Consider the following 16,371-nt stretch of genomic DNA (forward strand, 5'->3'; position numbering starts at 1 on the left):
TTGGGGGCAGTGCCAGCCCTGCCAAAGGTTTATTTTGAGTGAATTTGAGTCTGTGCATTGGGTTTGAGACCTCAGAGCAGCTCTGAGGACACCCCAGGGGTGCTCTCCTGCAGCAGGAGCTGGAACCCCCGTGCTGAGCCCTGAGCTCTGTGGACATTCCTGGGGCAAAGCCAAAGAGCTCAGCCTAAACTTGGGCTGGTTCATTCAGTGTTGGGCTCCAGACTAACTTTGGACAGGGAGATGTGGCTGCAAAGGGAGGGCAGTGATGGTGCCCCCACACCCCTTCAGAGGGCACTGTGGTGGGTACAGAGTGACTTGTGCTGGTGACTGAGGGAAGATGGCCCTGGGATGGTGGAGGGCTTGGCACCCACCACCTCCCAGCCCAGCTCAAAGGGAGCAGGGCTTGGATGCTTTAGGCTGAAAAGCTGAGCTTGTGTGGGAATGAGCTCTTGCAGGGCTGTGTTTTTCTGTGGAGACACATCTGAGGGACTTCATGATGTCTTGTCTGTCTTTCAGATTTTGAAGAAATCCTGTATAGAGATCCTGGCAGCAGAGCCCTCCAGTATTTGTGCAGGGGGTAAGTACAACCCAGGCCACAGCAGCTCATGGTGCCTAAAGCTCAGCTTTCCACCTCTGATTGTTGGGAGTGCAGAACTCACTGATGACCTGGAACTAAATATTTGGCTTTTATTTTTGGTTTGGGTGAATTTCTTTTTCACCTTCAGACAGTTGGCACAGCTCCCACTTCTACCAAATGATATCAAATGGGTTTCCTTACAGAAAAGACCTGAGTTTTCCCTAAATGTTCTTCTGTCAAGTCAGTCTGTTTTACTCAGACTGTGCCAGACTTGGAGGAGTTATGCTGCAAAATTACAGATTAAATGAGGCAAAAAGCCTTTGATTAGGTTTAGAGTTTTGCAGAATTCATCATCCTGTGGGACTGGTGAGGGAGGTGCTTCAGAACTACCAAGAAAGTCAGGTGAGCACAGTTGGATCTGAAGGTTTCCAGTGTTCTTGGACCATTTCTCAGGTGTTATGGGGTGACACAGTGGCTGAGGAGCAGCTGAACCATCACTGCTGACTGTGTGAGTCCTGCTGTCCTCCCTTTGCCCTGACTCTGCTCTAAAGCCTGGCAGGTGACTCTGCACTCAGCAGGACCCAAACCAGGCTGGACAATCATTTTGGGCTCTTCCATCTGCTCCTGGGAACTCTTCATGTTTTATCAAGTGCATCCCAAGTGCTGAATGTGCAGCAGCACCTCATTGAGGGGTTGGGAGCAGAGCTGGGGTTTGTAGAGAAGGACAAGTCCCTGACTGGTTCTGCACCTTTATTGATAATCCCACCAAGTAACCCAGTTCTTCCTTATTCATCTTCACTCCCAAAGCAGCAGCTTTAATGATCCTGCATTTCCTGCTCCTGGAGTTTCCTGGACTCCTGAACACCCACAGGCAGCCCCACTGCCCAGCAGGTGCCCACCAGACTCAGTGCCCAACAAGTACCTGGCATCAGGTTGATGTTCCACATGTGCCACTGAAGAGCTTTGGGCTTTGAAGCCAGGATGGTATAACTGACAGGAATGAGAATCACAGAATCAGTTGGGTTAGAAGAGACCTCTGAGATCATCAAGTCCAACCCTTGATCGAACCCCACTGTGATCACCAGCCCAGGGCACCAAGTGCCACATCCAGTCTCATCTTAAACACCTCCAGGGATGGGGAATCCACCCCCTCTCTGGGCAGCCCATTCCAAGGCCTGAGCACTCTCTCTGCAAAGAACTTCTTCCTGATATCCAACCTAAACCTCTCCTGGCAGAGCTTAAGGCCGTGCCCTCTTGTCCTACTGTTGGTTGCCTGAGAGAAGAGACCAACCCCCACCAGGCCACAACCTCCTGCCAGGGAGTTGTGGAGAGTGCTGAGGTCCCCCCTGAGCCTCCTCTTCTCCAGGCTGAACACCCCCAGCTCCCTCAGCTTCTCCCCACAGGGCTGGGGCTCCAGTCCCTTCTCCAGCCTCATTGCTCTTCTCAGTTGGGTTGGAAGAGACCTCTGAGATCATGAAGTTCAAACCTTGATCCAACCCCACTGTGATCACCAGCCCAGGGCACTCCGTGCCCTGGGCTGGTGATCACAGTGGGGTTGGATCAAGACATGGTGGATTCTCTGTCCCTGGAGGTGTTTAAGAGGACACTCAGAGCCACATGCAGTCCCTTCTCCAGCCTCGTTGCTCTTCTCACTTGGGTTGGAAGAGACCTCTGAGATCATCAAGCCCAACCCTTGATCCAACCCCACTGGGATCACTCTGGCACTCTGTGCCCTGGGCTGGTGATCACAGTGGGGTTGGATCAAGGCATGGTGGATTCTCTGTCCCTGGAGGTGTTTCAGAGGACACTCAGTGCCACATCCAGTCCCTTCTCCAGCCTCGTTGCTCTTCTCTGGCCCCGCTCCAGCCCCTCAATCTCTTTCCTCAACTGAGGGGCCCAGAACTGAACACAACACTCAAGGTGTGGCCTCCCCAAGGCAGAGTCCAGGGGAATGGTCACTGCCCTGGGCCTGCTGGCCACGCTAGTTTGGATCCAGGCCAGGATCCCCTTGGCCTTCTTGGCCACCTGGGCACACTGGTGGCTCATGCTCAGCCTCCTGTCAATCCAAACCCCAAGGTCCCTTCCTGCCTGGTACTTAAGCAGCATTTTGGCTGTTCAGTGAATCAGTTTCTGTGTTAAAGCAGCTCCAAGCAGGGCCCTGGTGGGGGATTGCTGGGACAGTGTCTGGGGCAGGACAATGATGGCCCAGAAATGTTTGGGAAGGGAATCTCAGCAACATTCACATCCACTTTCCAAACTCAGAGCTTGTTTTAAACATGTATTTACCTACTTATTGAAATAATAAACACTGCTGCTTATGCCATGCCATGAGCCAGGAGGTGACTTATAGTCATCAATCATAACCATCTTTTTAATGCTTTGTCAGTTGATTTATTCCTCTCATTCCTGTGCCCTGATGAGAGGGCAGGGCTGGGTCCAGCTGTGCCCAGCAGAGCCAGCTGGCAGGAAAGGCAGAGGGGTTTGTCTAAATTATTCACATCAGAATCTGGCCAGAGGAGCAAAGTTGTCCTTAAAAAATGCCAGCAGTTCTTTGGATCCCCAATTCCAGGCTGGAATTCCTGGTCTCCAGGTTTGGGCAAAGAGTCCACTGCTCCTGGGATGTAGGTGGTTTATTCACTCAGGGCTCTGAGACTAAAGAAAGTGCCCCTGACTGTGAAAATTCTGTGCATTGGTGCCTTTAAAATAAGTGTTTGCAGGTGTAGCTCTGAGCCCTGCTGGGTTTGAGTTTCTGTGCCCATCCTTGAAGAGTGGGGGCAGTTTATTCCCCTTTTTTTATATTTGCAAGGAGGGAACGTGTGCTCTGAGCTGCCCCAGGCCACTCTTGCAGTGCTGGCTGGTCCCAGGCACTGCAGGGATGAGCTCCATCATTCTGGAATGGCCCTTTCTGGAGGGTTTGGCTTTGCAGAGTGAACTGCACAGTCCAGTTGAGCCTCCAGCAGAGCCAGAGCCCCCATGGCCCAGCTGACATCCCTGCTGCAGTTCTTTGGCTGCACCTGAACTCTCATCCCCAGCAGCTGAGCCTTCTGTGATTCCTCTTAAGGCTTCCCAGCCCCCACACTCCAGAACTCTTGTCCCCCCTCCCTGCTCTTCCCCAATGCTCTCAGACAGCTCACAAAGGGGCTGTGAGCAGCTCCCCTGGCTGGATGTGCTGGGATGATTTGCAGCTTGGCTGCAAACGAGCAGGACCTGGAATGGAGCCCAAATTCCAGAGCAAAGCTGCTCTTTTTGACAAGTACAGCACTGGCTCCTCAGGGGAGGTGAAAGGAGGTGGAGACTGGAAAATGCAAAGGGGGAAAAGCTGAACTGCAAAAACTCAGTTCCTTGGTGTCCTGGAGATTCCAAACCAGGGTGGTGTCCCTGGTGCTCCTGCCTCGTCTGGGTTTGCTCCTGCCTGGTCTGAGGCTGCTTCTGCCTCATCTGGGGTTGCTCCTGCCTCGTCTGGGGTTGCTCCTGCCTCGTCTGGGGTTGCTCCTGCCTCGTCTGGGGTTGCTCCTGCCTCGTCTGGGGTTGCTCCTGCCTCGTCTGGGGCTGCTCCTGCCTCATCCTGGTCAGTGAAACATTTTTAAGTCCAAACCATTCCCCAGCCTGACTTCAGTGAGGACTGGCTGAGTCCTCTCCCAGACACTCACAGGAGTTGTGGAGGCTGTTCCCTTCACCCTGGGGACAGCAGAGCTGCACTCCTTGGATCTGCTGCCAGAATGTTCTGGGACTGTGGCTCTGAGTCCAGATGTCCCAGTGGTGCTTTCCTCTCTCTCCACTCTCTCCACTCTGGGGGCTGCAGGGAGCCCACAGGCCCTTCCCAGAGGGGGTTCAAGTCATTGGAATATCAAGGGATGGCAGAGAGTGGCCCAAAGGCTGGTGGGGATGTGACCTCACTGCAAAGGGACAGCTCAGCTCAGTGCCCAGGTGTTGGTGGCTGTCCCTGGTGCTTCCTCCTGGCACCACAGCCTGTGGCATCAGAGTCTTTGTGCAGAGACTAAACCACTGAGCAGTTGATAAAATCCTCTGGCACGGCATGGAAATGAGTCCTCATGGCTGTTGGGAGAAAACTCTTGTGTGACTGACACAATTCTGCAGTTATTGGGAGCAACACTTCAACTTCTCCAACTTACCTGTCACTACAAGGTTTGGGGTTTTTTCCTTTCCATGGAAAGATACTTCTGACTTCCTTCACCCCAAACTATCTGCCATTTACCGTGGCCACTTGGGGAGGGGGAAGCTCCAAATCTCCCTGTTTTCACTGCAGGTCAGTTCAGATGTTTCTCTTGTGAATTTTTCCCTCTTTCTAAACCTTCAAGTTGAAGGGAGTGAGCGGAAGTTCCATTTTTAAATTTAAAAGTTGTTAAGCTGCCAGGGAAGCCTTGTGAGATGTGTCTGGGCTAAATGCCCCTCCTCTGCCTTGCTCTGTGTCACTAATGCAGTGCCTGTTTGTCCCCAGAGTCCTTCCAGGTTGTGGTGAGAGGGAATGGATTCCGACACGCCCGGAACGTGGACCGAGTGCTCTGCAGCTTCAGGATCAACGACACCCTCACACTCAGTAAGCTGCTTCCTCTGCTTGATCTCCTTCCTCTGCACTGGCAGGACATTTGGGACCTTCAGATGGGTTGATGGTGAAAGTATTAATTATGGGAGGCAGAGCTTTCAGTTTGCAGGATGCAGAAGGGATTGGTGGTGGTGGCAATTTGTGTGCTGTGACTCTGACAGCAAAGATGAGAAGGGCCTGGAGCCCCAGCCCTGTGGGGAGAGGCTGAGGGAGCTGGGGGGGTTCAGCCTGGAGAAGAGGAGGCTCAGGGGGGACCTCAACACTGTCTGGAACTCCCTGACAGGAGGTTGGACCCAGGGGGGGTTGGGCTCTTCTCCCACACAACCAGCAATGGCACAAGAGGGCACGGCCTTAAGCTGTGGGTTGGATAATGGGAGGGAATTCTTTGCAGAGAGGGTGGTCAGGCCTTGGAATGGGCTGCCCAGAGAGGGGGTGGATTCTCCATCCCTGGAGGTGTTTAAGGTGAGACTGGATGTGGTACTGAGTGAAAATCTACCATGTCATGATCCAACCCCACTGTGAGAATCCACCATGTCTTGATCCAACCCTACTGTGAGAATCCACCACATCTTGATCCAACCCTACTGTGAGAATCCACCATGTCTTGATCCAACCCCACTGGGAGAATCCACCATGTCTTGATCCAACCCTACTGGGGGAATCCACCATGTCTTGATCCAACCCTACTGTGAGAATCCACCACATCTTGATCCAACCCCACTGTGAGAATCCACCATGTCTTGATCCAACCCTACTGGGGGAATCCACCATGTCTTGATCCAACCCTACTGTGAGAATCCACCATGTCTTGATCCAACCCTACTGTGATCACAGTGGGGTTGGATCAAGGGTTGGGCTGGATGATCTCAGAGGTCTCTTCCAACCCAACTGATTCTCTGATCTGGTGATCACAGTGGGGTTGGATCAAGGGTTGGACTTGATGATCTCTGAGGTCTCTTCCAACCCAACTGATTCCAGGATTCTATGAAAAGCAGGTGTTGGTGGGTTTAGGTGTGCAGGAATCTGTGTGGCCCAGAGACCCCATGGCCTGGCTTGGGGGCTCTGAGGATGGCAGGGAGAGCTCTGGGGTGGCTGTTCCTTCCATCAGAGCTGGAGGAGCTCCAGGCACATTGAATGGCAGTGTCAGCCCAGTGCAGCCACAGCAGGGTTAGTCCTCTGCAGTCAGTCATTCACCTCCCCTGTTACACCAGCCTGGTTTGTAGTTCAGGCAGTCCCTGAGGACCCCAGTGCTCCCACCTGGAACACCAGAGAACTCCCAGCTGGCACCAGCAGGACTCAGCTTTCCCAACTTGGGAATCTCTTCAGAAGCTGATCATTCTGGAGGCAGTCCTGGCCCTTTTCAGCACCAAATAAATGTGTTAATTAATTTCTTACATCCAGAGGTCTAATGAACCGATGCTGGACTTGCTCATGCTCTGACCATCTGTGTGATTTGCTCTTTGGGGCAGGGCAGGTTGGCCAAGGCTGCTTGTCATGGAGGGAGCCCTTGGGGCAGGTGTAGGGCAGTGAGTGCTTGTAACTGGTGCTGAAAGGTCTTTTTGCTGCTGCTTTCACTCCTCTCAGGAGCAGGTTCTGGACTCACCAGCCCTTGTGTCCTCAAGCAGAAGGCTTGGCTGGCTGGGGGTCATGTTTGCCTGAGTCAGATGTGGTGAGTGTTGAGCACGTGCAGGGCAGAACCTGGAGGGCTCTGGAGCAAGACATTCCTTCCTTTAACATCCTAAAACCTCCACATAACTTGGAATGTTCAGTGGGGCACAAACACAGCCAGTGCTGCCGTGGGAGAACTGAGAGTGAGGGGTGGCTCAGCCTCAGGCACTGTTTGCTGGGGTGAGAGGATGAGGAGGGAGGCCCTTCCTCCCCCTCCGAATCATAGAATCCTAGAATCATAGAATCCTAGAATCATAGAATCGATTGGGTTGGAAAAGACCTCCAAGATCATCGAGTCCAACCCTTAGTCCAACTCTAGTCCATTTACTAGATCATGGAATCCACCCCCTCTCTGGGCAGCCCATTCCAATCCCTGAGCACTCTCTCTGCAAAGAATTTCTTTCTGCTCTCCAACTTCAATTTCCCCTGGCAGAGCTTGAGCCCATCGTGCCCCCTTGTCCTATTGCTGAGTGCCTGGGAGAAGAGACCAACCCCCAGCTGGCCAGAACTTCCCTTCAGGCAGTTCCAGACAGTGCTGAGGTCACCTCTGAGCCTCCTCTTCTCCAGGCTGAACACCCCCAGCTCCCTCAGCCTCTCCCCACAGCACTTGTGCTCCAGTCCCTTCTCCAGCCTCGTTGCTCTTCTCACTTGGGTTGGAAGAGACCTCTGAGATCATTAAGCCCAACCCTTGATCCAACCCCACTGGGATCACTCTGGCACTCTGTGCCCTGGGCTGGTGATCACAGTGGGGTTGGATCAAGATGTGGTGGATTCTCACTCAGTGCCATGTCCAGTCTCATCTTAAACACCTCCAGGGATGGGGAATCCACCCCCTCTCTGGGCAGCCTATTCCAATCCCTGAGCACTCTCTCTGCAAAGAATTTCTTTCTGCTCTCCAACTTCAATTTCCCCTGGCAGAGCTTGAGCCCATCGTGCCCCCTTGTCCTATTGCTGAGTGCCTGGGAGAAGAGACCAACCTCCACCTGGCCACAACTTCCCTTCAGGGAGTTCCAGACAGTGCTGAGGTCACCTCTGAGCCTCCTCTTCTCCAGGCTGAACACCCCCAGCTCCCTCAGCCTCTGTGTGCTGACTGCTTGTCTGGACTAGTCATTTTTGTGCTGTCTGTCACCATCATTTCACAGGAGCTTTCAGGAAAGCTCAGCTTATCTCAGTGCAGCCTCCGGGCTTGTTTTATTTGAGGCTGCCTTCTGTGTGCACAAAACCCCTGTGGGAAATGAGGCTAAAGGCCAAATCTGTGCCCTGCCCTGTGCCCTGCTGCATTCCTGGTGTCCTGAACTGATGCAGAGGTGAAAAGTGAGCTCAGTGTGCTTGGCACTGCACCCAGACCTGTCTGTGTGTCCTGCCCAGCCTGGACTGTTTGGAGCAGCAACGTGGCCACACACCCGAGTTCTGAGTCCAACCACCCCCTGCCTGAGGGAGCTCAGGAGTTGCTCATCCCAGGCCTCTCCAGGTGGCACTGGCACAGCTCTGCTGGGTTTCAGTTGCCCTGTGAGAGATGTCCCCAGCGTGCTGTTCCTTGGGGCACCCAACTGCAAAGAGCCCACCAGGAGAGTGGATGGATCAGCTCTGCATGGAAACCTCCCAGAGCTTTTGGACAGCTCAGCTGCCTTGCTTTGCTTGGGGCCTCTCAGCCCCTGAGCTGTCAGGGAGGGAGGGATTTTTACAGATAACACTAAGCCAACAGTTCCTGAAACCTTCAGTTCTCCCAGCTGAGGCTCAGTGAGCACAGCAAGGACGTGCTGAGGTTAAAGGCATGAGCTAATGGGGTTTATTGGGCTTGTTGGCAGAGAAAAGTGGCAGGTGAAGAGAGCAGAGACTCATAATGTTCATGGATATGGGAGGGGAAAAAGGCCCATCTGTAGAAACCATGAGGAGTATTTGGCTGAGCAGGGGTGTAACCAGATGCATGTTCAGCAGCAGCAGCAGGACCTGGCAGAGCTGCTCTCAGCCTGCACAGAGTTAAAAGTGATTATCCACTGCAGTGACTTATGGCTGCTCTGTGGTGCTGACAGGTCTGTGTGTGCCCAGAGGGGGCAGGATCCAGCAAAGGCAGCTCTGGGCAGGGAGGGCAGCTGTGGGTAGGGAGGGCAGCTGTGGGCAGGGAGGGCAGCTGTGGGCAGGGAGGGCAGCTGTGGGCAGGGAGTGGAGCTCTGGGCAGGGAGGGGAGCTCTGGGCAAGGAGTGGAGCTCTGGGCAGGGAGGGGAGCCCTGGGCAGGGAGGGCAACTCTGGGCAGGGAGGGGAGTCCTGGGCAGGGAGGGCAGCCCTGGGCAGGGAGGGCAGCCCTGGGCAGGGGTGGGAGCTCTGGGCAGGGAGGGCAGCCCTGGGCAGGGAGGGCAGCTGTGGGCAGGGAGGGCAGCCCTGGGCAGGGAGGGCAGCCCTGGGCAGGGGGGGCAGCCCTGGGCAGGGAGGGCAGCCCTGGGCAGGGAAGGCAGCTGTGGGCAGGGAGGGCAGCCCTGGGCAGGGGCGGGAGCTCTGGGCAGGGAGGGAAGCCCTGGGCAGAGAGGGGAGCCCTGGGCAGGGGGGGCAGCCCTGGGCAGAGAGGGCAGCTCTGGGCAGGGAGGGCAGCTCTGGGCAAGGAGGGCAGCCCTGGGCAGGGAGGGCAGCCCTGGGCAAGGAGGGCAGCCCTGGGCAAGGAGGGCAGCTCTGGGCAGGGAGGGCAGCTCTGGGCAGGGAGGGGAGCCCTGGGCAAGGAGGGCAGCTCTGGGCAAGGAGGGCAGTTCTGGGCAAGGAGGGCAGCCCTGGGCAGGGAGGGCAGCCCTGGGCAGGGAGGGCAGCCCTGGGCAAGGAGGGCAGCTCTGGGCAGGGAGGGCAGCTCTGGGCAAGGAGGGCAGCTCTGGGCAAGGAGGGCAGCTCTGGGCAAGGAGGGCAGCCCTGGGCAGGGAGGACAGCCCTGGCCTGGGCTTTTTAAACGGGAAGATGGAGATGAAATGTTGGTGGGGAACCAGCAGGCACCACAGCAGGGCTGGGGCTCGTTCTGCTGCACTCTACAGAGTGCTCTGCATCCTTGGCCAAGCCCATCCTGGGCACAAACTGGCCTGAGTTTTGGTTTTTTCAGACACTGGGAGCAGGACTGTGCCAGGTATCAACAGAGAGTGAGATGTATGCAGAGCTGTATCCCCAAACTGCCCAACAAATGCCTTCCAAACCTTGTCTCCTCTTTTCAAAGCCTATCAGATTGCTCCATTTCCCCCATCTGTCTTTTTTCCTGGCAGCACATGAGGGTTTTTTCTGATATCTTCTTTACTTTCTTGCAGCCTGATCCACTCTTAGCATGGGAATGTTTTGCTTTGCAGTTCAACTCCCTCATCCCTAATTTTCCCCCCTTGCTCATGTCACTTGAACCCTTTCCTGAATCTTTCAGTTTTATTTTCTCATAGCAGCTTTTCTCTCTTTCCACTGTGGCATGTCCAGGGCATGTCCATCACTGTGTACAAACCCCAGCAGGTGTTTTGGGGAGTGTGACCTTTATGAGGGACACAAAATAAGGCTGTAACCTTTCCCAGGTGAGAAGATGCCCCAAGGGGAGCTTGGCAGCCTCTCTTGAGGGGTGGCACAAGTCATTGCTTGACAAAGACTAAAAAACCAGAGGAAATGGTCACATTTCCCTCAAATGCTCCCTCAGCCTCCCAGAAGTGTCAGAACCTTTAACCCAGGACTCCTGTGCTTTGCCTCCAGCAGAATTCCCTGCAGGCTGAGTGGGAAGGAGCAAACCCAGGACATTTGAACTGAGAGAGGAGGAGAATCTCTGGGCAGTGTGAGAGCTTTGCCAGACTCACCCAGCGATCCTGGGTGCTGCTGGGGCACCAGGGTGGCACCAGGGTGGCACTGGGACAGGAGGACATGAGCTCATGGGGACAGCTCTGGGGCTGGAGCTCCTGCAGGATAGCCCAGAGTGATCTCTCACTGTGACATGAGGACAGGAGCTCCTGGGGGCAGCTCTGGGGCTGGAGCTGCTGCAGGATGGCCCAAGGTGGGACCTGGGGAGAGCTCTGGGGCTGGAGCTGCTGCAGGATGGCCCAGGGTGGGACAGGAGCTCCTGGGAGCAGCTCTGGGGCTGGAACTGCTGCAGGATGGCCCAGAGTGGTCTCTCACTGTGACATGAGGACAGGAGCTCCTGGGAGCAGCTCTGGGGCTGGAGCTGCTGCAGATGGCCCAGGGTAGGACAGGAACTTTTATGGGGACAGTTCTGGGGCTGAAGCTGCTGCAGGATAGCCCAGAGTGGTCTCTCACTGTGACATGAGGACAGGAGCTCCTGGGGACAGCTCTGGGGCTGGAGCTGCTGCAGGATGACCAAGGGTAGGACATGAGCTCCTGGGGACAGCTCTGGGGCTGGAGCTGCTGCAGGATGGCCAAGGGTAGGACATGAGCTTTTATGGGGACAGCTCTGGGGCTGGAACTGCTGCAGGATGGCCCAAGGTGGGACATGAGCTCCTGGGGGCAGTTCTGGGGCTGGAGCTGCTGCAGATGGCCCAGGGTGGGACAGGAGCTCCTGGGAGCAGCTCTGGGGCTGGAGCTGCTGCAGGATGGCCCAAGGTGGGACCTGGGGAGAGCTCTGGGCCTGGAGCTGCTGCAGGATGGCCCAGGGTGGGACAGGAGCTCCTGGGGAGAGTTCTGGGGCTGGCGCTGCTGCAGATGGCCCAGGGTGGGACATGAGCTCCTGGGGGCAGCTCTGGGGCTGGAGCTGCTGCAGGATGGCCCAGGGTGGGACATGAGCTTATGGGGACAGCTCTGGGGCTGGAGCTGCTGCAGGATGGCTCAGAGTGGTCTCTCACTGTGAGGACATGAGCTCCTGGGGGCAGCTCTGGGGCTGGAGCTGCTGCAGATGGCCCAGGGTGGGACATGAGCTCCTGGGGGCAGCTCTGGGGCTGGAGCTGCTGCAGGATGGCCCAGGGTGGGACATGAGCTCCTGGGGGCAGCTCTGGGGCTGGAGCTGCTGCAGATGGCCCAGGGCTCCTGGCAGGGACCAGCTGTGGTGCAGCCTGAGCTGCCAGTGGTGAGCAGGGGCAAATGAACCGTGGGGTGCCCTGGCAGGTTCTGTTTGCAGCCTCAAGGCTGTGGTTGCTCCTTTAACAGTGGTTTGCTCAGCACATAAACCCACCAGGGGAAAAGTGAGCCCTTCCAAACCCCTTCTCTCCATCTAGAGACTGTTGTGGATGATATCTCTGTTCTGTGCTTATCTGTCTGTTCCCATCCCCTGCCTCTGCTCTCCACGGTTTGGCATTCACAGCTCGTGTGTCCCTGCACAAAGCAGAGCAATTACAGCCTGATCTCAATGTGGTTTTCATTACAGCATTAACAAAACATTTCTTATTTATGGGCCTCTCTCCCAGGCAGTTTCTCCAGCTCGGAGAGTGCTCCAGTGCCTTCCTGCATTCCCAGCTCCCCACAAAATGGGTTTGAAATGCAAACTTGGCTTGCAGAGCTGTCACAAAGAGTGGCACGGGAGGAGGAGGCAGCCAAGAGGAGCAGACTGTGAGTGGGGCAGAGCATCAGGGAGGTGTTTTGGCTCATCTCAGGTGACAAAGGGACAATGGGAGTGCTGAGGGTGACCTGGGGCTGCCAGCCCAGGTGGGATGAGGTGCAGAGAACGGCCGTCCCAGGCCAGGGAGTGAGTGCTGTGTGAGAGCAGCCAGTCCCACCCAGCTGGGCTGTGCTGGGCTCCTCTGCTGCAGAAACAGGAGGCTGGGGCAAAGCTCTTCTGAGCTGGGCTGTGGTTCCATACAAACGATAAGTGCAGGGACAGCAGGAGGAAATGGTTAGTCTGTGACACATGGGAAGTTTGGCAAAGAGCTTTTGCAGCCTTTTCTGGCCTGAAATTGTGCTGAGGCTGCGAGTTCAGCAACCAGCACGTGCAGTGCTGCAGGGGCAGTTTGGCAGTGCTGGACCTTCCCAAACCCCTCAGAGAGGGCTCCTTGCAGGCTGATTTCAGTGCTGAGTGTCCCAGTGACCAAAGACAGGGCTGTAATTTGGCAATGCTGGACCTTCCCAAACCCCTCAGAGAGGGCTCCTTCAGCCTGATTTCAGTGCTGAGTGTCCCAGTGACCAAAGACAGGGCTGTAACTTGGCAATGTTGGGTCAGAGAGGGCTCCTTCAGCCTGATTTCAGTGCTGGCTGTCCCAGTGACCAAAGACAGGACTGTAATTTGGCAATGTTGGACCTTCCCAAACCCCTCAGAGAGGGCTCCTTCACCCTGATTTCAGTGCTGGGTGTCCCAGTGACCAAAGACAGGGCTGTAACTTGGCAATGTTGGGTCAGAGAGGGCTCCTGCAGCCTGATTTCAGTGCTGGCTGTCCCAGTGACCAAAGACAGGGCTGTAACTTGGCAATGCTGGACCTTCCCAAACCCCTCAGAGAGGGCTCCTTCACCCTGATTTCAGTGCTGAGTGTCCCAGTGACCAAAGAGGGCTGTAACTTGGCAATGCTGGACCTTCCCAAACCCCTCAGAGAGGGCTCCTTCACCCTGATTTCAGTGCTGGCTGTCCCAGTGACCAAAGAGGGCTGTAATTTGGCAATGCTGGACCTTCCCAAACCCCTCAGAGAGGGCTCCTTCACCCTGATTTCAGTGCTGAGTGTCCCAGTGACCAGACAGGGCTGTAATTTGGCAATGCTGGACCTTCCCAAACCCCTCAGAGAGGGCTCCATCACCCTGATTTCAGTGCTGGCTGTCCCAATGACCAAAGACAGGACTGTAATTTGGCAATGTTGGGTCAGAGAGGGCTCCTTCACCCTGATTTCAGTGCTGGGTGTCCCAGTGACCAGACAGGGCTGTAATTTGGCAATGCTGGACCTTCCCAAACCCCTCAGAAAGGGCTCCCTCAGCCTGATTTCAGTGCTGAGTGTCCCAGTGACCAAAGAGAGGGCTGTAATTTGTCAATGTTGGGTCAGAGAGGGCTCCTTGCAGGCTGATTTCAGTGCTGAGTGTCCCAGTGACCAAAGACAGGGCTGTAACTTGGCAATGTTGGGTCAGAGAGGGCTCCTTGCAGGCTGATTTCAGTGCTGGGTGTCCCAGTGACCAAAGACAGGGCTGTAACTTGGCAATGCTGGACCTTCCCAAACCCCTCAGAGAGGGCTCCTTCACCCTGATTTCAGTGCTGGGTGTCCCAGTGACCAAAGAGAGGGCTGTAACTTGGCAATGTTGGGTCAGAGAGGGCTCCTTCAGCCTTTCAGTGCTGGGTGTCCCAGTGACCAGACAGGGCTGTAATTTGGCAATGCTGGACCTTCCCAAACCCCTCAGAGGGCTCTTTGCAGCCTGATTTCAGTGCTGGCTGTCCCAGTGACCAAAGACAGGGCTGTAATTTGGTAATGCTGGACCTTCCCAAACCCCTCAGAGAGGGCTCCTTCACCCTGATTTCAGTGCTGGGTGTCCCAGTGACCAAAGACAGGGCTGTAATTTGGCAATGCTGGACCTTCCCAAACCCCTCAGAGAGGGCTCCTTGCAGGCTTTCAGTGCTGGGTGTCCCAGTGACCAAAGACAGGGCTGTAATTTGGCAATGCTGGACCTTCCCAAACCCCTCAGAGGGCTCTTTGCAGCCTGATTTCAGTGCTGGCTGTCCCAGTGACCAAAGAGAGGGCTGCTAGTTTTGACCTGGTTCTGTGGCCCAAAGAAAGTGCTGCTCTCCTGTTTGTTCACCTCCTTTGGCTTCTTGTGCTTCTCCTTCATTGAGGTTTCTCTTTTGTGTTAAAGCATCGTGCATATATTGAGGCTTTTCTCATCATGGTTGGGAAGCATTCCAAGTCCTGGCTTGCCAAAAGGTTACACCCTGCTAATGGCAGAAGAAACTCTTCTCTCTTGCAGGGAGTAATAGATTTTACAGTAATAGATGTACAGTATTTTACAGGGGGTAGGAGTTCTGGGTACAGAGTTTCAGGAATCTGAGCAGTGTCAGACTCTTGTTGAAAGGACATCCACACAAAAGGGGTGTGGTTTGGGGAGAGGTTTGACCCTCCCTCTGTGCCCAGTGCTCTGCATGGCTCAGGACTGGCTTGGTTGAGTCTCTGTCTGTTTGTTTTGCTCGGGGGAGGGGGGGGTGGAGGGGGTTATACAGTGATTTTTCCCCAAGGAGGGATTAGAGGGGCACAGGTGGGGATTAGAGGGGCACAGGTAGGGATTAAAGGGGCACAGGTAGGGATTAGAAGGGCACAGGTAGGGATTAGAGGGGCACTGGTAGGGATTAGAGGGACACAGGTGGGGATTAGAGGGGCACAGGTGGGGATTAGAGGGGCACAGGCGGGGATTAGAGGGGCACAGGCGGGGATTAGAGGGGCACAGGTGAGGATTAGAGGGGCACAGGTAGGGATTAGAAGGGCATAGGTGGGGATTAGAGGGGCACAGGTGGGGATTAGAGGGGCATAGGTAGGGATTAGAGGGGCAAAGGCGGGGATTAGAGGGGCACAGGTGGGGATTAGAGGGGCACAGGCGGGGATTAGAGGGGCACAGGTGGGGATTAGAGGGGCACAGACGGGGATTAGAGGGGCACAGGTGGGGATTAGAGGGGCACAGGTAGGGATTAGAAGGGCACAGGTAGGGATTAGAAGGGCACAGGTGGGGATTAGAGGGGCATAGGTAGGGATTAGAGGGGCACAGGCAGGGATTAGAGGGGCACAGGTAGGGATTAGAAGGGCACAGGTAGGGATTAGAGGGGCACAGGTAGGGATTAGAGGGGCACAGGTGGGGATTAGAGGGGCACAGGTGGGGATTAGAGGGGCACAGGTGGGGATTAGAGGGGCACAGGTAGGGATTAGAGGGGCACAGGTAGAGAGCAGGTTGTGCCTTTCCTGCGGGCAGCCCTTCTCAAAAGTGACCCATTGCAGTGTTCCCTGAAGATGTCCCAGCTCTGCCTGAAGTGTCTGAAAGCTGCCCAAGACCTGCTCATCCCTTCCATGAAGCTGTCAGCGGAGCAGGAGTGATTCCTGCACCGTTCCCTGCCCAGCCCCGAGCCAGGAACCCAATGACGTCCTGGGCAGGAGACTCAGCGACAGCGAGTCGAGCTCTCCCCTCCCTTCCCCAGCCCTGCCACCAGCACTGTCAGCTGAGAGCTGGCCAAACCTCAGCATCCACATCTTGGCACGAGCTCTGGGCTCTGGGAGCTCCCAGCCCCGTGTCCTCCTGGGCTGGGCTGGGCTGGGCTGGGCTGGGCTGGGCTGGGCTGGGCTGGGCTGGGCTGGGCTGGGAGTTTGTTCCGTGGCTGACACAAAGCGCGTCCTCCTCCCGAGCGAGTCCCGCGGCTCCGAGGCCGGGGCAGAGCACAAGGCTTGTTTTTTGGTTTGCTTTCCCTCTGTGAGTTTTCCAGGAAGGAGTCAGATGGGCAGAGTTATGCAAACCAAATGGGTCTCCTTTTGTTTGGAGCAAAGGAATTAAATAGTCGCTCATTTTTGTGGTGAAACACAAACGTTCTCTCCAAACAAACTGTAGCCAGCCTGGAGCTCCCTCGTGGCTCTCCGAGGCTGATAAACTTTCTAGAGAGGCAACTTGGGGGTGGGAAAGGAGAGAAAGAGAAACAAAAACCCAGTGAGATCTAAGCAAAAGGCCCTGCAAGATGAA

General features: G+C 55.6%; 1 protein-coding gene across 1 annotated transcript in view; it reads left to right on the forward strand.

The window, feature by feature from the left end:
• Positions 1–16,371, forward strand: part of ANTXR1 (ANTXR cell adhesion molecule 1) — a 134,785-nt gene that overhangs the window by 30,388 nt on the left and 88,026 nt on the right. Inside the window, 2 exon segments of the mRNA XM_071579091.1 lie at positions 517–577; positions 5,037–5,135. Coding sequence (XP_071435192.1) covers positions 517–577; positions 5,037–5,135 — 160 coding nt within the window.

Source organism: Pithys albifrons, chromosome 29, assembly GCF_047495875.1.
Source record: "Pithys albifrons albifrons isolate INPA30051 chromosome 29, PitAlb_v1, whole genome shotgun sequence".
In the NCBI taxonomy this organism is placed as follows: domain Eukaryota; kingdom Metazoa; phylum Chordata; class Aves; order Passeriformes; family Thamnophilidae; genus Pithys; species Pithys albifrons.